The sequence below is a fragment of the Emydura macquarii genome, unplaced genomic scaffold (genome assembly GCF_026122565.2).
Source record: "Emydura macquarii macquarii isolate MOO-44397 ecotype Brisbane River unplaced genomic scaffold, CSIRO-AGI_Emac_v2 contig_1027, whole genome shotgun sequence".
In the NCBI taxonomy this organism is placed as follows: Eukaryota; Metazoa; Chordata; order Testudines; family Chelidae; genus Emydura; species Emydura macquarii.
Window position 1 is genome coordinate 17212521 of NW_027131164.1, and position 25476 is coordinate 17237996.

The window sequence follows — 25476 nt, forward strand, 5'->3', positions numbered from 1 at the left end:
CCAGCCACAGGAGGATCACCCACTTTGTTCTGTGATCTTTCTTGGGTACAGAGCCAGCATATTGGCTACTATGCCACACGCACTGGCTGCTGGCTAGGGAAAAGGGGCCCAGGCAGGTAATACCTGAACCACAGCAATTCCTGATTGCCATAATATTCTTAGGACCATCAGAAGCCACTTTAACTCTGTGCAGTCTTTAGGCTGCTCAAACTTCTCCAAGATACTGCACCAAGACAGCCTAGGATTGTGGGACTTGCATTTACTGTTGCAGCTCCTCTCCCAAGTCCTACTGTGTATTCGTTGGCTGCACCTGAGGTTTCTGGGTGGTATCAGGCAGACAAAGGTTTCCCTCCCCTCCCCCCCAACTAAATTATACACTTATGGGATGAAAAGTATATAGTAGATGTAGTATCTGTGTTACAGTAAAGCATCCAATGATTCTGGCATGCAGCCAGATGCACTTCTTTCTGGCATTATGAGGCCAGTTGTGTCTTCTGATGCTGCTGGATCTGCAGAAACTGAATCACCATGGTTTCATCTGCTTCTGTTGCTCCCTGTCCACATGCAGCTGCAGGAGGCCCTTTCCCTTCAGGCTATTCCAAAAAGACATAAACACAATCCCTCCCCTGTGCCACATGTGTGAGACTCCCTGCAGTGGATACCTTCATCGGCAGCTTCCATCCCTTTGAGAAAGGCCATCGCACCTGTATTTTAGATTCACAAACAAAAATTTATTTTCTCTTTGCATTAAAAAGGGAGTTGCACCATGTAACATACTCTTCATTCTCAGAAGGGCTAGGTAAAGAAAGATCCCTTAGAGTTTCCTGTATCACTGTTTAAAAGAAATACAGATAAGGTTCAGAGAGTCCTTTGACACAGCTGTGTCAAGTCCTTTCCATAGGGGTCCCAGGGAGAGTTTCCGTCTCTTCCCCCACCCCACCCAGCTCTCTTGCATACTGGAACAAAGCCTGTTAGTAGTGGAGCTGAAAATGAGCCCAGCTGGCTCAGCTTCTTCCTTCTCCTGAGCTTCCTTCATTTCCCCCTCCCTCGTCTTCAAGGTATCTGGGGTCTATACACCCCTTACATTGTATGCAACCTCCCCACTCTCCATCCCCACAAAATCAGTCCCTACCACAAGTTAACCCCCCATTCATCCCTCCCCAAAAACCACCCTCACTGTTTGGTTCTATAACTGGTCTGTTACAGAACAGAGCCACAAAAGAACCTCTGATTTGCAACCAGAGGGGGAAAGTCCCATAGCCTGGACTCCAGCCCAACCCCGAACATCCACACAAAAATGTTTAGCCCGACAGCCGAAGCCTGCCAAACCCAAGTCAGCTGACCTGGGCCATGCCACGAGTCTTTTATTCCAGTGTCGACCTCAGGGCTCTGTCCTTCCACTGCCCACAGAATAAGGGCCCTGCCCAGCCACAGGAGGCACAGAACTTAAAAATCCTTGTAGGCAGTAGGGCCCAGATCCTCTGACATAAACACTTAACACTGTGGTTCCTAAATGGGATTTGGAACCTGTCCCCAGTGCTTCTGCTTCAAGCTTTTGCCACTGGAAGTAGGCTGGCATTCCTCCCCCCACCCAAAGTCACCCAAATGACCTTCTTCAGTGATGTGCTTGGAACCTAATCACTGTGCTGGCCACTGTACCCCATCTCTCTCACTTTGAGTTGTGTGTGCTCCAATGGGAGGATTAGATCACTAATCTTACTCTGCAGCACAAACGAGCAAAGGGGCTACTGGCTCCCATACATCTCAGAGAGCAGCACAAGGAGAAGAGCAGCCTCCAGGGGGCACTAGTCCCCCTCCCACGCTGGGTGGGAGAGTATAAGAAAGATGCTTGGGTCCTCCCTACAACACGCTGATCAGCACAGCCGAGCCACCATGCCAGGGGAAGCAATCTGCCCCAAATATAGGGCTCTGTCAGTCATAGGGCATCTGGTTCCTGGTCAGCTCATGGGGAAATGCAACAATGTGCTGCCCCTTATTCAGGGTTTATGGCAAAGCTACATCTTAGCCTTAAATAAGTAAAGCATCTCAGAGGTCAGCTTGCAATAATGTTCCCAACATGTTCAAACATTAAGCACTGTAAATTAAAGCAGATTACACTATTTACCACCAATACATTCAGGAGTTAGGAAGATGTAAGGAAACATGTGAGGATAAACTGAAATACCTAATTCACACAAGCAAAACTTCATTATAAACTAGTTAAGGCTAATTAAAGGCAAAATCCACCCACTCAAGGTCATAAAAGCAAGGAAATGCCAGGTCAATTACGCCCTATGACTGCATTTCTCCCACAGCTCTTTTTACATGAAATATTACGAAACCCAACACCTTCCCATATTGGATTTTTTTAAATTTTCTTCTTTCCTAAGCTACTTTGTTTAAATATTGCATCCTACTGTGTGTTTTTCTTTGATTCCTCTTCATTTTCATTATATTCCTAGCAACAAATTTAGCGTACATAATCTCACTCATGCTCCATTAGATCTTTTAACTTGCATTGCAGGTTTAAATATTCTCTCTTAATCTTCTTTTTAACCTATGACAAATAATCTCTTACAGTCTGTTTTCTATTAAATATGCACCTCTGAGAGGGCATCCAACTATAGGCTGCTCCATCACATGTATTTATTGCTTTGTTTAAACAGTGATGGAATCTGTTCTTTAGTCCACACTCAATATGAAGATAAGTATGAAGTATGAAAGAGTGGGGAGATCAAAACAGAGCTGAATGGGGAAGGGTATTATAAATACAGCATAGATGCAAATTAGAGGACTGGCTTACAGCATGTAGTACATTTTTGACACTATGGGTGAGATTTTCAAAAGCCCTCCAGCATTGCCTAGCTCTGCTCCCATTGAAGTCAATAGGAGAGTACCATTTAAAATCCCCCAAATATTAATAATCTCGATAAAGGGAAAAACAGGCTTTGGATCAATATGCAGAAAAAACAGATGACTTCCTAGCAAAATGCAGCTGCAGAGAGGATAACTGATGGATGGATATATATGAAGAAACTTTTCTTGTAGGATAAGAGATGTCATAATATCATTTTATATTGCATCTGGAATACTGTACACAGTTCTTATCTGCACACTTAAAAATAGAAAAGATGAGACAAAGAAAGGTGACTAAACCAATACAGGCACCTACCGGAAGAGACTGAAGGACTTCATTTATTTATCCCCAAAAACTCTTAAGTTTAAGTGGCGCCACATTAGCTAATGAGGTAGACTAAATTTTCAAATAATGTGTTTTAAGTAGGTAATAAGCATATATAATTTTACATGGAAATCAGTGCATATGATAACATAATATAGGACATATAATATAAACTTTTTAAAAGTATGTTAAACTGGTCCTGTGGGCTTGCATAGATAAGAGAGGCTCATTAAAGAGAAAATGCTCACCAGAATAGTTAGAAGAAAAGATATTGTCACTGGCTGCTGAGAAGATACATATGCTTGTACAAGGGCAAGACTAAAGAACCCAGGAGTTCTATTCTATTCCCAGGATGTATGAATTTAAGAGTTGGTAAGGTACAACCATGAAGTCAGTGTACAATGATGACACTTTGTTGCACTGTGCTCAGCTACTATCTTTTCTTCTATATACACTTTTTGGATATTTAGGAGAGATTTCACACCTTATCTGCTTCAAGGACAAATTTTTTGTATTAAATTTGTGTCCACAACAGGATGGAATTTATGGGACTAAAACAGCAGGGAACTAGACAAAAACAATTGAGCTGGTATTTAGAAATGGAAGCTACGTTGTAATAATATAATTAATGGATTGCATTTTATACCATTCTATTATACTACATTTCATCTCAGTGAAAGACAAACACAATTCATTGAATGCATAACTTAATTCTCCTATTCCTGAAATTTTGTATCTAATTATAATTATGACTGCACTGAAGGATGAATCGGGAATAAAATGTGACTTGTGGATGTTGCAAGGCGTAACATGCCTTTCTTTTAGTAGGTAGCACCAACTTACTGTTATAAATCAGCTTTCAGTAAAGCAAAGAGCGTAGAAAGCTTAGGGCATGGCTACACTAGAGAGTTTACAGCAGCTCAGTCACTGCTTTCGTGAACATCAGTAGCTATTTCAGCGGGAGAAGCTCTCCCACCAACACAACACTGTCCACACCGGCACTTATGTCAGTGTAAATTATGTCGCTCAGGGGGGTTGTCTATTCACATCCCTGAGCAAGATAAATTATGCCAATTTAAGATGCAGCATAGACATAGTCTTAGTTGCCTCTTACTGCCACTAGGTGATGGTATGGTAACACAGAGACCATTAAACTGCATACCAGACCAGCAGTTGCTGAATTTTTTACAGTATTTAATATTTTTATACTTACAAGAACAGACAAAGGCACCTATCCTAGGTACCTAAGCTCTGAATGATCAGAACTTGATTATGCTCCCAGTACTGTGCATACATTAACATATTCCTACTAGTATGCAGTGTTGTTGTAGCCATGTCAGCCCCAGGATATTAGAGAGACAAGACGGGTGAGGTGATGTCTTTTACTGGACCAACTTCTGTTGGTGAGAGGACACTCCACCAGAAAAGTAGATCACGTCATGGAACAGGTCACCCAATTACACCAAGACAACCCCAGACCTGAAGAAGAGCTCTGTGTAAGCTCAAAATCTTGTCTCTCTCACCAACAGAAGTTGTTCCAATAAAAGATATTACTTCATCCATCTTGTCTGTCTCTCTAATATCCCTAATAGATCATTAGTGTGGAGGGCACTGGTACTTGGTCACAGGCCCACAGTCAGGAATTATGGTTATCTCTACCCTGCGATTAAAAAAATCCATGGCATCAAGTCTCAGAGCCCAGGTCATCCGACTCAGGCTTGCGAGGCTTGGGCTGCTGGTCTAAAACTAGTAGTGTAGATGTTCAGGCTCAGACTGGAACCCCGGCTCTGAGACCTTCGCCATCACAGAACCTCAGAGCCTGAGCCCAAAGTGGCATATTGAGAGGGGACTGGGGCCCCAAGCCCCCAGGCACCTGCCTGCGGAGGGCGCCGGGAGCACTGGCCCTTCACGACGCGCAGGAGGCGGGTGGGCAGGAGGATCTGAGGGGTGCAGAGCCTCCTGTGTCCCCCATCCTCCATGAAGTGCTGGCCTGGAGCGCACTTACCTGCCGCTCCAGCCCCACAGCCCAGTGCCAGCTCGGATGGGGGTAAGAGGGCGGGGCAGGGCATTCACGATGCACATGGGGTGGGGCGCAGGAGCAGAAGTGGGAGCAGCCACTTCTCAGCCTCCTGCACCCCCCATCCTCCGTCCGTTGTGAAGGGCTGAACTGGCACCAGGCTGGGGGGGTGAGGCCGCCCCATCCGAGCTGACTCCGGCTGCGGGGCTGGAGGCACGGGTAAGTGAGGGGCACCGGGCCAGCCCTATCAGGACAGGCGGAGAGCACAGGAGGCTAAGGGGCGGCTGTTCTCGCTTCCGCTCTTGCGCCACCCTCCCACACACGCATTGTGCCGCAAACTGTGGTCTGACAGATTTGGTGCCCCATCTCTGTTTCTGGCATTTAAGATGTCAGATAACGAAACCTGTGACCCCCCGCAGTACTGCCACAAAACTCTTCCTGCTAATGATAGACTTTTTAAATTTTTCCTTTGTTCTCTTTTTAGTTTACCTATTCTTCAGAATCCATTTCTCCTTCCCAATTATATTTTTACATGTCACTTGCCGCCATTTAAATTCCTTTCTATTTTCCTCAATTGGATTTCAGTTCATTCACCATTCACATATTTCACTTTCAGTAATCTACCTTTAATTTGGGGTTCAAGTTGCTGTTTTAATTCCCACATGGGTGTTTCATTTTATGATGCTCTGGCCACTACTACCAAGCAGTTCATCTATATTCACCTCTTGCACCACATCCGTGCTCCACCTACCACTAAAGCAAAGATTTCCTCTCCTCTTGTGTGTTCCAGGACTAGCTGCTACAAGAAGCTTACATTTAAGGTTCCTGGAAATTTTATCTCTGCATCCCACCCTGAGATGACATACTCACTCAATATGGGGCTAGTTGAAATCCACCATTTTTATTCAGTTCTTTATTTTTATAGTCTCTGTAATCTGGCATACCATTTCACTGTCCCTATCACCATTCTGGTCAGGTGGGTGGGAGTATAGCCCTACTGCTATATTGCTATTAATGAAGCACGGAGTTATGATCCAGAGACATTCCATTTTATATTTGGTTCATTTGCAAGTTTTCCTTCATTGGGTGATATGCTTTCTTTCATGTATAGCGCCATTCCCCCCAGCAGGCCGACCTATTGTGTTCTTACAATAATTTTGTTCCCTGGTATTACTTTATCCCATTCTTTAGCCTCATTCGTCCAAGTTTCAGTTTTGCCTAATATAGCAAGAAAGAGGTTTTCTTCTAATTTTCAAAACTTTATTATTGTATACAAATACACAATCAAGAACCAAGATTTATCAAACATGTCTTCAAAAACAACTATGTAAACATATGATTCAGAGTTATGAACATCTTTTTTCCTCTAATGACTTGAACAGTAATATGAAACTTTCCTATTTTCCATTTACATGCCAGATATGTTACTCCAAGAAAACTCAAACATTTATCTAAATACAACAATTATACAATTAAAACTTCTTAAGAATCATAGCAAGTACAATATTAAAAAGACAGATATCCTTCCTAAAAGTAATACCACTTATTTACTGATAAATATTTAGGGTAAGTATTTGCAATTAAAATAACTAATATATAGCACAGTGACATGCATCCACACAATGATAATAAAGGTAAATGATGACGTGGTAAGAGTATTAAGACGAATAAAAATGACATCCTAAAAGGAGCATACTTCAGATGTGTAGCACTGTTTCATGGAATCAGTTCCCCTGTAGCACCCCAGAATGTTATAGCAGGAGATGCTGTTTTTAGGTATTGGTATGCCTTGCTTGTCTTTAAGAACCCAGTCCTGGGAAGCCGGAGCTGAGTCTCCCTGAGACAGAGACGCGTGTGAGAGCAGAAACAAAACATCCCCTCAGCCCCCCCACCCCGCGCTATTTTTGCAAACAGGACAGGTGGCTCATCCCAGCGGGGTCACTGCTGCCCCCTCTGCCCCTCCCTGGGTTTTGCCTCTGTCATGGGCTGGCAGTGCCTCGCCCCTGGGCTAACCCTGGCTCATTACCCCCCCCCCCATCCCGATTTTGCTCCTCAGCCCCTCTCCTACTCCTGCCTCCATCAGCTTCACCCCCCGGACCAGTAAAATTCTGTCTCCGGATTACATCCTGCCCATCCCCGCCTCCAATGTGCCCCTTTGCCCCTTTTTAGCCCCTCTAAACAGCGGGAAACGGAGTCTGACTCCCAGTAAGGGCAAGGTGAGGGCAGCGGCTGCAGCAAATGTTACTGAGCATGCTCAGTCCCTGTGCACATGCTCAGTACAGCCCGAAACACCAAATCTGTCGGACCACAGTTTGCAGGGCTGGAGCAGTGGGTAATGGGGGGGCACTGAGCGAGCCCTTTGTGACAGGTGGAAGGTGCAGGAGGCTCTGAGGGGCGCCCCTCAGCGCCCCCCTCGCCTCCACATATCGTGAAGGGCCAGCCCAGCCCCCAGCCCCAGGCCAGGGTAAGGCCACCCCCATCCAAGCCAGCACTGGGCTGTGGGGCTGCCGCTGCAGGGGGAGAGGCGGGCGCCACCCGCTGGGTAAGTGCGGGCAGGAGGAGGAGGGGGGCCTGCATTTGCACCTCCCCCTCCCTGCCTCACGTCCCCTCCCCGTGGTTACAGGCCCCCACCCCCCGGGGCAGTTGGGGGACAGTGCTGGGAGCCTCCTGCCCTGCGCGGGGGGAGGCGTGAGGCCTGGGAGGGGCCGCAAATGTAGGCTTGGCCCCCGGAGACCCTCAGTATGCCACTGGCCCAAACGTCTACAATGCAATTTTATAGTCCGGCAGCCTGAGTTCCACAACCCTGAGTCAGTTGACCCAGGCCAGCCGCAGCTATGCTGCGGGTTTTTTATCACAGTGTAGATGTAGATCCCCTATGTGGCCAGAGACAAGGTGTTCAGCTGAGCGCCTCCCTTTCTCTTTTCAGACACCTCCATCCATATATATTGTCTTTTCTTTCACACAAGCACACACTCATTCTCGCTCACCAATCTCATACACTCTTCTTCCTTCTGCTTTGTACTCCTCTCATCTACCCTCTCTCTATCCCTCGTCTTCTCACTCTGTCACTCACCTCAGGAGGAAGGGGAAGTGTTGGTTTGTTTTCCTATCTTTCAAGTCTGGCACTGGTCCCTTCTGTTCTCTGCCTGTGGCACGCAACAGCTTAGCCTTCCAAAAGCTATAATACTATGGTTTAATTCCAGTTACTGTGTTTAGTGTGCAGGTAGTTGAGTGGTTTCGGTGGCCTGTGACATACAGGAGATCAGATTAGAGAACCTGGTGATTCCTTCTGGCCTTAAGCTCTATAACTATTTTTATGTGTGTGGGGCTCTATTTCGATTTGTGCAGATTTTAAAGTCACTGTTAACCCAGTGTTGTGTGCAGAACAATACCCTCTTCCCTGCATCAATGACCTCTTCACCGGCTTGGCTGGTGGACAAAAGTTCAGCAAGATTGATCTGAGTCAAGCCTATTTACAGATGCATGTCGATGAGAAGTTCCAGGATCTGTTGACTATAATTACGCATAAAGGGCTGTACTGATACTGTTGCTTGCCCTTCAAAATAATGTCTGTTCCAGCCTTGTTCCAGAGGGCTATGGACCAGATCTTGAGTGGCTTGCCAGGAGTCCAGTGCTATCTTGATGACATCTTGGTCACTGGCAAGAATGAGGAGGATCACCTTAAGAACTTGGATGCTGCCCTACAAATACTGGAAGAATATGGCCTACGAGTCTGCAAAGACAAATGTGAATTCTTCCAGCTCTCTGTTGAATATTTGGGACACATCATAGATGCTACTGGCCTTCGTAAGGCTCCTGCAAAAGTCAAGGCAATTGTGGAAGCTCCACCTCCTCAAAACATAAGCCAGCTTCACTCTTTTTTAGGGCTATTGAACTATTATGGAAAGTTTATTCCACAGTTAGCATCACTATTAAAACCACTACATGAACTCCTTGTCCAGAACAAAGTTTGGAAGTGAACCGAAGCCTGTGATGTTGCATTTAACAAGGCTAAATGCACATTGCTAAATTCAGAGATTCTGATGCATTTTGATCTCTCCTTACCTCTACAGCTGGCCTGCGATGGCTCCCCTGATGGAGTGGAAGCAGTCGTGTCACACATTATGCCTTTGGGAGATGAGAGACCCATTGCTTTTGCCTCACGCACCTTAAGCAAAGCAGAAACTAACTATGCTCAAATCGAATGTGAAGCACTGGGAATCATTTTCAGAATTCAGAAATTTCATCAGTACCTATTTGGACAGAAGTTCACACTTCTCACCGACCATCGACTTCTAACAGTTTTTGGACCACGCACAGGCATTCCACCACTGACTGCTAGTCTTATGCAATGATGGGCATTGCTGCTTTCCGCACACACATATGAGATCAAATATCAGAAATCCACTCGGCACTGCAATGCAGATGGTCTCTCAAGGCTGTCTTTACCAGTTAAACATCAAGATGTATTGGCCAGAAATAAATCGTCTACTATGAACAGGTAGAGAACACACCCATCACTGCTACTCACGTAAAGAAGGCAACTCGAGTTGCCCCGGTTCTGTACCAAGTTATGGACCTAGTGATACAAGGAACATCTCTGTGGGACTCTCAGTCTCACCCGACCTTCTTCCCTACATGCCCAAGAGGATGGCATTATCAATCCATTCTGGTTGCTTGTTGTGGGGGATATGCATCATTATTTCATCACTACTGAGATCACAGATGTTAGAACAGCTACATTCACGTCATTGTGGAATAGTGTGAATGAAAGAAATTACACGAAGCTACTTTCGGTGGCCTGGCCTGAACAGTGCCATTGAAGAGAAGGCAAGAGCTTGTACTTCATGTCAGAATGTGAGGAACGTGCCTCAGTTGGTGCCCCTACCCCATGGGACTGGCCTGAAAACCCATGGCAGCGTATTTATGTTGATTTTGCTGGTCCATTTGAAGGAAGCATATTCCTGGTTGTTGTAGATGCCCACTCTAAATGGCCAGAAGACTCTGTAATGCCATCCACTATTGCTGAAAGTACTATCCAGAGACGGTGTGAAATCTTCAGTCATTTTGGTCTGCCAGAACAACTTGTGAGCGACAACAGACCGCAGTTCGCCTTTCAGGAGTTTGAAATTTTATGAAAGCGAATGGGATACATCATATCACTTCAGCACTGTATCATCCATCCACCAATGGATTAGCTGAAAGGTTTGTGCAGACCATAAAACAAGCTTTAAGATCTGCAAGGGAACATTCAGCCATTCAAAATCGTCTAGACATCTTCTTACTATCCTACAAAAACACATCTCATGCTACTACCAAAGTGTCCCCGGCCTTTCTAATGATGGGATGATAGCTGCGCACTTGCTTGGATCTGCTGAAACCCACCAAAGCACAACAAGTTGTGCAACGTCAACAGTCAAACCAAGTGATCAGACATGCACACAGAGCAAAAGACCAAACCTTTAGTCCTGGACAACCTGTCCTAGCTTGGAACTATGCTTCTGGAGCTAAATGGGTTCCTGTTACAGTCATCACCCAAACAGGACCTGTTTCCTACACTGTCCAGACTGCAGATGATCTCACCTGGCGGCGGCATGTAGATCAGTTGTTGTCAAGTCATACATGTCCCAAGGACACATTTCCAGTTGAACTGCCTGACCTCACCATTACAGGTGAGCTATCACTGAGTCAAGAGTCACCTATTCCTGACTCCCTTTCTCCATCCACCTCTGCAGCAGATACAGCCCCCTCCCCTATTCGAGCAGATACAACATCCTCACCTGTTTGAGCTATGAGTCCTAAGCCCATTGTTAGACCCACACCAATAATACCTTCCGGTGCAAGAATACCAGAAGTTTGCTGTAATTCACCTAGAGAGAGAAGATTTCTTCAACGGCTGGATCTTTAGCTAGGACAAACCCACATTACGGGGCAGAATAATCCCCGGGGTTTAGCCAGGAACTGAGGCAGTCTACCCTCATTCCCTAGTTTAGTGATTGTTCTGTTAAATGGGCGTTTTCATTAAGGGGGGAGGAATATATTGTGTTTTTTGTGTCTTGCCTAATTGCTTAAGTTGCTGTACCAACAGAGCTTAGCTTGTTGCCATAACATTCCCGGCTCTCCACTGTCTTGTGAGTAGATTCTTGTGATACTTTATGCACTCTGGTCAATGCAATGAGCTGTTGGGATTCCTTTGCGGCCAGCTCCATAGAGATTGCAATTTCAATGGCCTTCTGCCAGTGAACTGGGGCTCTGTCAATAGGCGCTTCTGTATTGTTTCATTGTGCAGACCACACAGTAACCTACCACGTAGGGTGTCATTTAACACATTATTAAATTCACAGTGCTCAGCAAGCTTCTTCAGAGCTGCTCCATATTACACAATTGTTTCACCTTCTTGATTTCTTTTGTAGAACCTAAATCTCCATGCAATTAACAGCAGTTTTGGAGAAAAATGTGCCTCCAGGATTTTCACAATAAGATTTCACAATAAGTCACTGTAAGATTTTGTCTCTGGCTTATCAGGGTGCACTAAGCTGTGCAATAAAGTATAGGTTTTAGCTCCTACAACACTTAAGAAAATGGGCACCTTCTTTGCATCTGTAATTTCATTTGCAATAACAAAAAGCTGAGAACGTTCAGTATATGAGTTCCAATTCTCTAGAGTCTCATCAAAAGGTCCCAGGAGCCCTTTAAGTGTAGCCATTGCTGCCCCTCTTTTTTTTTTTTTTTCCTCTTGTCTTTTAGTATCTTTTATTCATGTGTGTTGGGGTCGTTCACACACAATTTCTAGTGATTTCCATTCACTAGCACTGCTTTGTTTCTTCCCTGTTCCCAGTCTGTCTGCTTCTCTTCGGTCAGAACAAAGCAGAGCCTGTTTTAGTTTCAGTTTGAACCATCAGTGTAAACAGCCCAGCCCCCAAAACAACAAAAAGGTTTTTTCCTTACATTGACTTTTACTTTTTTGCTTGTGCAGCACAGGTCGATCCCATCCTCATTACCACTTTTGTTATGTTGAATTCCTTTTAATTGCTTGTATTCAGAGAGAGAAATCAGCACAGGATCACAGATAGATGCAACATCAGGAGCATCTTTATTGAACTAACACTAAAACCAGCCAGGACTGGCTGATCTATCCCCTAATAGTCTAACTCTATTGCTATGGCAACAAGCTAAGCTCTATTGCTACGGCACCTAGGCTATTAGGCAAGACACAAAATACACAACAGTTACTTATTAGAATAATCAATGGTCAGTGGTTCCATTACTAGTAATAGGAGCTGAACTAATAACTATTGAAGTCACTAGGGGTATGCCTACATTGCCCCACTTCCATCCACAGCCACCTCAGTCTGACTTGGGTCAACAAGAACTCAGGAAGTAGGTCCTAGGATGCTGCTGAGGGGGTGGGTCAGACCCTAAGTCTCACTGTGACTGAGGTCCAAGCTCTGTCACTTTGTAAGGTGGACACAGGTCAAGCCACGGGCCCAAGTCAGAAGGTCTATGCAGTTCAGTATGGACAAATTAGCATTACTGTGAGTCCCAGGTCCAGCAAGTTATAAACCCAGGTTTATAATGCAGTGTGGACGCTCAAACATGGGCTCGGAAACACCGAGTTCACAAGCCTGGATCCACTTAGTGTGCAGAGTAGGTATACCCTTGGAATCTTTCCATTCACTTCAGTAGCCTTTGGACCAGGCCCATAAGATTGTAACTTGATAATCTGCCCAGCATAAGGGGCAGTGCAGAGCTCCACCTTCCCCAGAGCAAACCAGAGAGTGATTGTGACTCAGAGTCATAATTCCTTTCCTCCTCCTCCTTGTTCTTGGGGGCTAGAGGGAGTAGTTACTTCCACCCTTCTTGGAGAACATCTCACTCACCCACCCATGTGTGCTCTGCCAGCTACATTGGCCAGCAAGAGAGGGGTGAGTCAGGGCTCCTCTATTCAATCTCCTCCACACCTGCTTGCTCACAGAAGAAAGTATTGGGTGAGTAGCCTCTGCTCCCTGCAGCACAACCAAAGCCCCACCCTGAGCAATGAGGGCAGAGTAATGGTGGGCCCTACCTCTCCATGTAGTAGAGTTAGGGCTCTGACAATCTAGCTCATAGTGAACAAACGATATAGAAAGACCCTAGCAGTACAGTTGGTTTCCCTTTTATCTCATACTTCATGATCTGTTGAAGATATGGTGCAAGTACCATGAAAAATGGAGGGAAATAAATGGTTTTTCTGATGCTTTTTTTTAACTGAGCAATATGAGCAGATATTAGGATTGTTCACCAAACACTACAAATCTGTGAAAAAATGTTATGTGCCTGCTGCACATTCAAGGAAGGCTTTTAGGCATGCAGGTCTGTTTTCTAGCTCATCAGAAGGAAGCTGCAAAGAGGATATAGATTCATGCAGGCAGAATCAACTAATCACATTAGCACCTTGCAAAAATGAGTAAAGAGTGGGCAAAACTGACAATTTAGGCATACAAAGTGTCTTCAAGATACTTTATGTGGGCAAGTGCCATCCCAGGCAGGCAACTGTAGTCAAGTGGAAATGAGGCTTAAATTGCCCTTAATTAATACCATATAGCTACAATGACTTGACCCAAACATATTGGTGGTTTTAAAGGCCTCTGGTGGTTTAAAAGGTATCATTTGTAATGATTTGCCTCATTTTTTAGCAGGAGGCAAATCATTACAAAACTCAAAAGGCAATATTCTCTGAGTGCAAATTAACCCACAGAAATACATTTGCTAGTCCTTCTCAGATTTTGTAGATTAGGAATCTTTGTATGTAAATGTACGGCCACACCAATATTATTTGAGATCTCAGGTAAATCCCTGGAAAAGGCCAAACACATAGGAGCTATACTTTACCTGTACCAAAAAGAAACGCTGACAAGCAGAACTATTCACCATCTGAATTGTTCTTGAGAGTTACTGCTCACTGGCACTATGCCCTGAATTATTTTTCATATATTTGAATAATATTCTACCAGTTTTAAGAGTTCAGGAGTAAACCTTTATATATAAACAGGTTCACCTTCACAACACCAAACATGTCAGGGTAAAATTGTTTATTCCTTGAGAATAAGATTAACATGAAATTTCAAATGTTGTCATGTTCTGTGGATGTGAGCAAAAATCCTATTGTCAGTGATCCTCCATTAACCATAGTACAGTACAGTAACTATTAATTTGGTCTTGCCTAATATGTGGAGGCTATCTGGCAGCACATGTCAATTCTGTTTTGAGTTTCTTCTTGATATTTCTTCCAGATTGATCATACATGTTTTTGTGATTATTTTTTGTGATTGTTTTTGTGATATTTAGGGTTGTTTTCCCTTAAAAATTATTTAAAACATGGTGAGCACAGTTTCTGAAAAACACAATAGACAGATGTTTCCCAGTGACTATATGTAAAGTACTTGAGTAAAATATGAGAGGAAGTGCAATCCAGTATTCATCACTCTTTTCATCCAATTATGCCCTTCAAAGATATACCACATTTTTCAGTCACATGCAGTTGTGAATTAGATACACAAATAAGTTGGACTTACTGCATTCCTTTGGAACTACAGCCCTACGGGGGTATTGAAAAACAGTGCTTAAAAAATAAACAAGATTTTGTTTAAGGGAAGATAGAGCCATGAAGAGAAGCAAGGAAGAGTAGTAATCATAAAAACAAAATAAAGGAACATTGTTTTGGACCAATTCCTGAAGTCCTTACTCAGTGATAAATTCTCTGCTTGTGCAAATGGGTGAAATCCATTGAAGTCAATGGAGCTGTGCTCATTTATGCCTGCAAAGAAATTTGGTCTTTTTTAGAGAGCCCTTACTAAGGCAAATCTTCCATTGACATTAAGTTAAGGACTGAGTGAAAGCTAAATGAAGACCAGCATTTGCCCCACTGAAAGAAACTGTTGGACAGCAAGGATTTTGTGAGACTCATGATGTGCTGAGGAAGCCCTCCTTGTGTTTTGTAACCAAAAATATCAAACAAGAGTATCTTACACAAAAGTAGACTAGAGAGTGCTGCACTCAAGAAGTGCCAGGATGCAACTATCAGAAGTGCCATAAAATGCCATTCCAGCTCCCCTAAGACGTGCTGGAATGGCATCTGAGCGTGTTCAAGCAGGGCTTGAATACAACTTTTGAGAACTGGTTTACTTTGGCAAACTCTTTTATCACTCAAATAGTTTATGCACTGTACCACTCTCAGTTAAACAACATGAAAAGCAAACAGAACCTGATCTTGCATTTTCTGAAGGAACACAAAGTTGTCTTCTGTCCTTTCAGTAATGAACTATGAGCCATTTAGACTCCCCAAGCCAGTGTAAATGACTTAGCTCACTGATGTGTGTCTTTGTGTTGTTATTTGCAAACAGTTTAATAAAAAGATGTTACAAAAATGGGAGAGCTGATGGGTTGGTTTGCTCATATATGTGTCACAGAAAGAGATAAAAAGCCTGCCCTTTCAGAACCCTACAGCAATAACTGTACTAAGTAGAGCAATAGTAGTCCTAAATAGCTGGAGTATACAAAAAATGTTCATTAATGGCTTGAAATAGTCAGAAATGTCATCTTTGTACAGTATGAGCAATTAACATTAACAATCACAAATGCTGTTAAGATAAAACAATATCAAGAATCTACGTCTTCAGAAATCAAATTATAACAACAAAGATCCAAATTCTGCTCTCCATAATCATCATGCAACCTCATTCACTAATTGCAGTTATGGCAAAATATAGACCAAATTCATATTTTTATTTAGATACATATTTTCTTAGGGCAAGACATACTATGTCTTATTTAACTCTGCTCTTCCCTTCTGAAGGGTAAATATTGATATTTGAAATACCTAATTATATTTACAGCTGTACAACACTGATGTTATATACTTGTAAAATATAACTAGTACTTTATGAACAAGGGATAAGTTATACAATCTGCTTCCAATGGGGAAAAAAGCAGACATCCTCACACGTTTTCTTTGTCAAATTCACAAACAAAATACATTGTAATATGACAAGCAACATCATTCCATCCACCAGAGGTCACCATTTCCACACAGTCCTCCTCCTCATAGGCATTATTGGGTTCACCGCTGCGCCATTTGTTGAAGGTCTGCATGGGTGATCGATCAGAATACACAAAATTGCCCTCTTTTTCTAGGTCATTGATCCCAATGAAAACTCTGGTGAGCCCTGCTTGATTGATGTACGAAGCAATCAGACTATTGGTATTCTCATCCTTGGGCATGCTCAGTGTTCCTCCTCTTCCATGGCAGTACAGCTGGGCATCCATATATTTTTTCTCTTCCTTCACCAGTAGGTATATCTTATTATCTGTCTCACGCACACCAGCGACAGCTGCGGGGGAGGGCAGTGCTGAAAAGTGAGCACTCGCATTTCTATAAACCAACTTAATGTACACCACAAAAATAGATACATAAATCAAATGTGAAATGGCAATGTTCTTTAAGAGCAGCTTCATCATTAAAAAATATAGGGCACTGGGAAAGGGAGAAACATATAAAGAAACATACCATTTTTTATGAATTTTAATTCAGTTGTCAACTGGGCCACTTGGATATCCATTTCACCAATAGCCTTCCTTAGCTGGCTGCATTCACAGGGGATGCCTGTGGAGATCAGGGGGGATGCTTACTGTTAAATTATATATCCGAACATGAATAAAAATGTTTCATGAAATATATTTATGTGAATGTATTGTTCACAAAAGGGGTTAGCCTGATGACTCTGGAGAGTGAAGTCCTCTGGCCAAATAACAGGCAGCAACCATGCAAATGTCCCTACATTGACCCACCAACATCCCTCACTCTGACCTGTGGGTCTACCTATAGGAGTTCAGTTCACTCTCAGCCCTTGTCCTTTCTGTGGAGATCACAAACAACGGTGCCAGTTAGTGCCAAAACTTGTGTAGACACCTGTCTGCTGGGAACAAAAATAGTTCTTCTTTAAACTTCTTTGTTCTCAGTGTTGCATATATAAGGAATAATTCTCTTCTTCAGTCTTCACTGCAGATCTCTCTTCCACACAGGGAATCTACGTGGCATATTCTGCATTTGCTCTGCATATGGGATCTACACAGCAGATCAGAAGCAAATGTTGCTCCTACTGTGTAATGCTTATAATTAGCCCTAAAACACAGTTCTGGCCATTTCAAAAGTGTTAATTTGTTATAGTTCTTCCAATAAAAGATTTAAGCTCTAGAATTTTGTCCATTATCCCACATTTATATTGGTCTGAAAAAAAGCCATTTTAATGAGATTATTAAAAAGATTAAAAAGGTAACTTCTGTGAGCCCAGTTTTGAAAACTAAGTTCAAGGAAAGGCACCCAGTTTTGCATATGGGTATTCAAATCTGTATTTAATCTCTCCAATATCCAATTGAGGTACCTACGTATCTAGTGTCTAATCCCACCCCTGCATTCCTATTACATTTCTATTATCTAAAATAAAATCTAATCTTATTTTTAAAATATATTAGAATGCAGAAGAAGGGCTTCATATTTGTCCTAGAAGCACCAATAGTCTATTATTTTCCATCCTCTGAGTCTAAGGCCAAGTCTACACGACAAATTTACATTGGTGTAACTACGTTGTTCAGGGGTGTGAAATGCAATGCAATGATACCAACCTAATCCCTGGTGTAGACAGCACTGTGCTGAGGGGAGGACTTTCCCATCAACATAGCTACTGGGGATGTAAGCTGCTACCCGTTTAAACATTTAAATGGTGAGCAGCAGTCTTGTCATTTAATGATTTATTTAAATGTTGCCCTCGGGGAAGCCGCACTGAGGCTCGGCTGGATGAAATCAGTGGCGCCCACGCCCTGCACTGCAGTGATTGCTCTGCCTCCTCCACCCTCCGAGTCAGTCAAAGCTAGACCGCTGATGCTGAGGAGGCCATGGGGCTGCTTCCACAGGCTGTGCCTGCACACGGCCTGCAGCAGCTGTTAGCTCCATGGCAGTTCAGTGGGCCCAAGCCAGCCAGAGGAGAAGCTCGTCACCCCCTGAGGTGACGCTTTGGGCAGCAGGAGCTGAGGAGAGCTGAGAGCTGGCTCAGAGTGTTTCTTAGCAACAGGTGATCTTTTAGATCTTTTAGCCTGCAAGTCCCTTATCTCCTGGAGTGAGGTGTCGTGGAGCTGAGGCACTTTTTGAAAATGGCTTTGCAGCAGGAAGTATCTGTTCCTGAAGGGGCACCTCAGAGTCAGACAGACAGCATGCAGATTTTTCAACCAAAACAATTTTAGATGGGCATCAAAAGGCCTCTGTGTGCACTTAGTAAAATAATAGCAGTCCCTCAACAGGGCAGATTTTAAAGCCTGGAGATCTGATCTCTGTTGGACTCATTCCACGCACTCCCTCCCGCCCCCCCAACACACACACCTCTTCTGTTAACTCACTGCAGGGTAAGTTAATGCTTAACTGTTTACACGTTCTATTTTTAGACGTTTAAACAGATAGTTCATTAAAAGAATTTTTACATCCCTAATAGCTACTGCCTCTTTGGAGGTGGAGTCCCGTTGGCATAATAATGCCTTGACTGAAATGTTATAGTGGCGCAGCTGCACTGCTGCAGCATTTTAAGTGTAGACCTGCCCTAAGCTTTTCGTACTCCTAACAAGATACTCCATTGCTGTTGATCATCCAATGTTTTTTCAGAGTCTCAAATGACGTGTAGTAGGGCTTTGCAAAACAGCTTCTCTCCACCAGCATAACAGGCCAACAAAATCACAGAATTCTTGAAAAACAAAATAAGGTCAGTTCTTTAGATGAAAACATGCCCTCCTACCCTGCCAATATATTCTGCAAAGCCTGAGCCTGTTGGCCTTATAGGCTCTGGCATGAAGAAAAGACCAAATGTCTGTATCTGGAGATCACACTTCCTGCCTCAAGATCCTACCTTTTCCTTTTGAAGTCCCTGAATCCCTCCTTAGGTCCTGTTCCTGCACTGAGAACCACATGGGCAGCAGAGCTTTGTGCCCACGAGGTGTCCCACTGAAGTCCATAAAGGTGCAGGCATCCCCCACAGAGTTTTCAGTGCAGAATCAGAGCCTAAGTAGGATGTCCAGAGATGTCTTTTTTGCACAGCGGTGAATGACTGGGGGAGAGTTGCATTCCAGCTCCCATTAGCTTTCGGGAATAACTAAGTCCACGTTGAGTTAGTGGAGAGCTATGGAGCATTCTTTCAAGCAGTTATCTACTCCAGAATGAGTTACAGTTCAACTCCCATCCTCAACAAACTTTTTGTAAAAGTACCTAGTCGATGTGTAATATAATCCAAATTACAGTCTATAAATCAGAAGAGGTTAATCAGAAATTTAAGTTCTTATTGCATTCTTCAGCATTTTTAAAAGGAATGTATACTATACATGATTTACACATTTAAAAAAACTATACACTTTGAAGATGTATCATGGTTTACCTGGGTCTCCATTAGGACCAGGTGGCCCTATATCCCCATTATCTCCCTTTTCACCTAAAAAATGAAAAATATTGTCAATTTCACTGCTCAGTACATAGACTGAGTTTTATCAGTTTCATTAATAGAAAGGTTCTAAACAACAGGGGTTTTGTGTTAATGGCTAAGATTGAAGGTATAAATCAAATGCATAATGTACAGATAGGCCCCAAACCATGGAGAATTTGGATTTGTTACCCCAGACAGTTCATCTTCAAGATAGTTTGGATTCAGGGACAAACATCATAACTAGTCTTGTTCTGTTCCATCTCTCGTTATTTGTGCCAGCACTTGCACAGGCACTTTACAGAACAATGACTTCAGTTGAACCTGTGAGGAAGTAGCACTTCTGAAAATCAGCCCATTTTTATTGAGGTACCTAACATTTTTATTTAGAAGCCTAAAGTGCGACACCTTCATTGAAAATACTGTTGAAAATGATTTGACCAATGTCACATAGGAAATCTGTGGGAAAGCCAAGGAATTCAGGGTTCATGTCTCCTGAATATGTGCCTCTACCAAAATACATCTACTTCCCATCCATTCCCCTTTAAATATCTACACTTGGAGGTTGATATAATTTAAAAACTCTTTCATCTACCCATAAATCAGGTTTCTGTGACATCTTGATCCTGATATGTGTCAGGTTATAAAGTAACTAGTTCAGAGATTTCCTTAATTTGATTGATTAGATTGTGATTTAATTATAGGACTTGCTATCTATTGTGGTAAACCTTGAGATGATCTGAGTAGTTTTACGTAAGAATGGGACTCATCTCAAAGATAAACAGCCATGGATTGCCATGGAGACACCATGGGAGAAAAAAAGATAGAATCAAATATACCTTTTGACCCGATGGGACCAATTTTTCCATGTCGACCCATACTGCCCTTTTGTCCTTTGTCCCCTATTTCTCCTAAACATAACAAAAAGATTAAAGACACAAGTTAAAAACACTCTGCTTTATTCAGACCACCAGCAGCATTCCAGGATCATTTTCAATGGCAAGCAGCAAAAAATGTTGTAGCAAATTTTCTTTGCAATTATAGTAATTGATCACCAAGATTTGTTAAATTCTAGGAGTCCAGCTCTTTCCTCATCCATGGCATGCTACATAAATATCACAGAAAGCATATTTAATCTTTGCAGTGCACTTAACTGCACAGGTGTAAATGAAAATAGAATTTGTCTGAGAGCCATAAAAAAAGGCTTTGTGTGACTCAGTTCAGATAGCTTATCATGCCAAAATATTGCGGAAAATAAGGGGAAATTCCAGAAAAACTTGTGGACTAAGAGGCTAAATCTATTATGGAATTTAAGAGATTTAAAAATCTCCAGGCATAATGAGCCGATTCATCTAATGAAGTAGCACCAGAGTAACTGAGAGCAGAATTTAGTCTTTGTGTCCTGTAAGTTCAGTGAAAGGCAGTTGCATACTCATTCTTTTCTCTAAACTCTAGACATCTCAAGAGTATCCTAATGAGAAGTGGTGAAAGCCGTATATTTGCCCGCTAGATCACACACACACGAGTCTGAGTAATTCACATCACGAATGTAAAGTGTTATTAATTTTAATGAAGATACCATGCAGTATTTTAAAGTGGAGTTGTGGTAAATGAGCCACTTGAAAACCATCTTCCTCAGAAATTTTTAATGAAAAAAGGATAAACATGCACATTACAAAAGCTGACATAAATTGTCAACAGGATAGCATTAATTTGCCCTCTTCTCCTTTCAGTGTTTGTCCAAGCTTTCCATTATGTATACACAGAAAAATGTTTGATTCATTTTCTTCATCTGACTTTTTCTCAGTTGTACTTTCCTGTACCATATAAACAGAATATTCAGATGACTCATGGAAAACAGGTGCATTGGAAGAGGCATTGCAAATCACACAAAGTGAGCTGAAGAATAGAAACCACTGTTATCTGACTAATGAATCACTATAGAGTGGGTCCTGGTATCATTTATCTGAACTCTTCCCCAGAGGGTATCTGTCATGTCATTTATCACTAAAAGAAGATTTAATCAATTAGTGATGTTCCCTTCCAGTGGCTGGAATCAATGGCCACATTCCACCATCACTAGTCAAAAGGGGAATGTAATCCACCATGTGTGTCTAAGCTAGGAAAGCGAGCCAATAAGTATCAGGTGTGGCTCTTCCCCTTCACAGTCCTCAACCAATATGATAAATCATTATCCTGTTGGTATAGACAGTGTCAACAGACTTCAAAACCTACTATTCAAAAGCATGAGAGAGTTCTCCTGCTACCCAGTGTCTAGAATGCTTTCTGTAATGAATACTAAAAATGGTTTTGCCCTGTCTACACTAACAGCCAAAAGGTTTTCAGCACTGGTGGGACCAGTGTCTGACAACCATTGCTGAGCACTGGTTATTTTACTAGCATAGGCACCGCCCTCCTGCACATTACTGAAGCTTTGGCTTAAACCAGGCCACCCCTGGTCAGTAGCCATAGCTCTTTTAAGCAAATCCAAGTTGATATATACATGCTATACTTAGCTTGTCTGAGTTGGAAGTTGCTCTTTGCATGTAGTATAATATCTCTGAAACCAACAAGATCCTTAACCTTCTGGGAGGATAATCTGAACCTGGTGAATACCTGCTATGTCAGCTGACTTGTTTCAAGTAGGCTTTTCAGGAAATGTCCCAGTCCTGACTTGTAAAGAACATTAAAAGGGAGTAGCCTTGATTTTTTTACTGCACATCCTTCCATCAGGCCTGGTGGAGGGAAGAGGGGTTCAAAAGAGCACCCTGATCCTACTGCTGAGTATATGCCAGCTGGCTATGCCCCCATGGGCATCCAAGCCAGGCATGCCAGAGCACAATGCAATCTGGCCATATGCCCTGCTCGTGCCAGTAAGCCCTCTATACTAGGGACTGCACAGGGGATGTTGCAGCAGCTGGCTTCCCCAGCTGTACACCAGTTAAGGAGCTCCATGAGCTTTCAGTCCCCTTTGCCCAATGAGTCTGGCATAAGGGAATCAGAGAAGGGGAGACAATCTAGCCCAGCATTTCCTTAAGCAGTTAGATTACAACTGTTTCCGCTAAAAATCCTATGTGGTCTTGTTCTCAGTGGAAATCCACTGTGCAACATATTTTATGTATTTTCCCACAATGAAAAAACCATTCATTCAATGAGAAAAAAATCAAGGAAATATTATTATACACAATCGACCAGATCCTCAGCTTATGTATCCTCAGTTTATGTCATAGCTTAGTTGAAGTCACTGGAGCTATGACAATTTACACTAGCTGAGGATTTGGCCCAATGTATTGTCAACCTGTGGAATTCTTTGCTGCAGATCACAGTCACATACTTTGGCTGGAATGTTTTTTTAAAAGGCTAGATAATTTTAAGACTAAAAATATAATTTGAAGATAAGGACAATCAAATATCATGCTTCTGGGCAAAAACCGCAGGGTCAAGAAAAAATCTCCTTCTTACCCTGGGTGGAAGTTTCACACAACTAGCTACCAGTAGATGCATTATGCTGGGGGTAGGAAGCTCAGTTTCCATCTTCCTCAGATGCATCTGGTGTTGGTTGCTGTCTAAAAGGACATCTGAACTGATGGGCTATTCTCTACTATTCTCTACTGGCTAGCTGGCCTGATTCAGAATGGCAAGTCGTATGTCCAATGACTTTCCATTTTAGGTGTTTGCGTGCCCATGTGCATGGTAGCCGGAATGTTTTCCCCCTTAGTAGTGTCTGTAGGGCCAGCTCTGGCATCCTCTGGAGCCCCGCATTTATGCTACAGTATATGAGGCACTGTTAGCCCTGTATCACCTCAGTTCCTTCTTGCCGTCAACGCCGATGACAGGGACGGAGGGCAGGTCATGGAATGGACATAAGCAATACATCTCGAAGAACAACAGTTACAAAGGTAAGTAACTGTATTTTCTTCTTCGAGTGCTTGCTCATGTCAATTCCATTCTAGGTGACTTACCAGCCGTACCCTTGGAGGCAGGCTTGGAGTTCATAGATGTGCCATCTGTAGCACTGCCCTCCCTAAGCTGGCATCATCCTGAGTCTGCTGGAAGATGGTGTAATGGGATGTAAACATATGGACCGAGGTCCAGGTAGCAGCTTTACAGATGTCTTGTACCAGGAAAGCTGCTGACAAGGCTTGTGCCCTGGTGGAATGAGCTGTGACAATCTCAAATGGAGATAAGTTCATCTGCTCATAGCAGAGCCCGATGCAGAAAGAAATCCGTGAGGAGATCCTCTGAGAGGAGACAGGTAGTCCCCCTCATCCTTTCTGCCAGCACAACGGAGAGTTGCGTGGTTCTGTGAAAGGGTTTGGTCTTTTCAATGTAGAAGGCTAGTGCCTGCCTAACATCTAGAGTATACCATATACGCTCCTCACTGGAATTATGCAGTTTAGGATAGAATACTGGCAGGAATATGGTTGTTGTGAAATTGGGATATTATTATGGGCAGGAAAGCTGGATGTGGCTGCAGCTGTACCTTATCCTTATAGAAAATCATGTATGGTGGTCTCGAGGCGAGCTTTCTTGTCTCAGAGACATTACATGCCGACGTGATAGTCACCAGGAAGGCCATTTTACAAGAGAGAAGCGATAAGGAGCAAGTCGCTAGGGGCTCAAAAGGGGCTCATTAGTGTCCACAAAACTAAGTTCACATCCCATGGAGGTAACAGGTCCTGGACCTGGAGGTAAAGTCTTTCCAGACCTTCGAGGAATCTGGCCATCATATAGTGGGAAAACACCACCTTCCTTGGATCAGCAGGTGAAATGCTGAAATGGCTGCAAGGTGAACTCTTATTGATGAGATCATTTGGCCTTGTCCCTTGATTAGTCCAGAACAGATTGTACTGAGGCCTGCAGGGGTGGGATATTCCAATCCACTGCCCAGCAGGAAAACCTCTTCCATTTAGCAAAGTAGGATGTCCTGGTAGAGGGTTTCCTGCTGCCCATCAGAACCTGCTGGACCTGAGATGAGCATGCCTTCTCGTCAGTATTTAACCATTCAGCCTCCATGCTGTCAGGTGGAGGGATACTAGATCCGGGTGTAAGAGCTGGCCATTGTTCTGCAACAACAGATCTGGCCAATGGGACAGTTCTAGCGGGGGGGCAGTTGAGAACTCCAGCAATGTGCTGAACCAATGTTGTCTCAGCCAAGCGTGAGCTATTAAGATCACGTCTGCCTTGTCCTTCTTGATTTTCAGCAGGACTCTGTGAATTAGAGGTGTTGATGGGGTTGGCAGCAGAGGTAGGGCCATCAGGTCCCTTGCAGCCTGAAATGCCTCCAGCGTCGATGGCATGTTCAACTGGAGGGGCCTCCTTACGCCCGTTGGAATCAGGGGTGGCTCCCTCAGGGAGACTGCCGTAGACAGAGACCCCTGACTATGGTGTCTCAGCTCAGGCCGCTGGCCCAGCAAGGATCCTGTGCCCGGTGCCCCCTTTTTTGATTTCTTCAGCACCAGGAAACTCCCCTCTCGGCACGCTGTTTCTTCTGACTCCTCTTTGGAAACAGAGATGAGGAGCAGAGCCATGAAGAGCTCGGTGCTGGCAGGGCACTTTATACTGAGGCTGATGTGCTTGGTACTGAGTTGGTGTGGGAGGGTTCGGAGGCTGGTCTCTGCTCTGCCTCCATAAGCAGGGCTTTCAGCCGGATCTCCCTGTCCTTTGTTGTCCGGGGTCTGAAGCCCTTACAGATTTTACGTTTGTCTTTTGTGTGCTCTTCCCCTAAACACTTCAGGCAGCTGTCTTGGGGGTTGCTGAATGGGAAGGGCTTGGTGCAAGTCGCA

General features: G+C 43.5%; 1 protein-coding gene across 3 annotated transcripts in view; it reads right to left on the reverse strand.

Moving 5' to 3' along the window:
- Positions 1-14156: 14156 nt before the first annotated feature.
- The window catches only part of COLEC11 (collectin subfamily member 11), a 33918-nt gene continuing 22598 nt past the window's right edge, over positions 14157-25476 (reverse strand). For 2 of the 3 annotated variants that reach the window (XM_067544818.1, XM_067544819.1), the window contains 4 exons: positions 20530-20601; positions 19649-19702; positions 16744-16839; positions 14157-16585 (listed from right to left, as the gene is read on the reverse strand). In XM_067544818.1, the coding sequence (XP_067400919.1) occupies positions 16176-16585; positions 16744-16839; positions 19649-19702; positions 20530-20601 (632 nt within the window). In that variant the 3' untranslated portion in view covers positions 14157-16175. The remainder of the gene's footprint in view (positions 16586-16743; positions 16840-19648; positions 19703-20529; positions 20602-25476) is intronic. The other variant, XM_067544821.1, reaches the window with a different exon arrangement.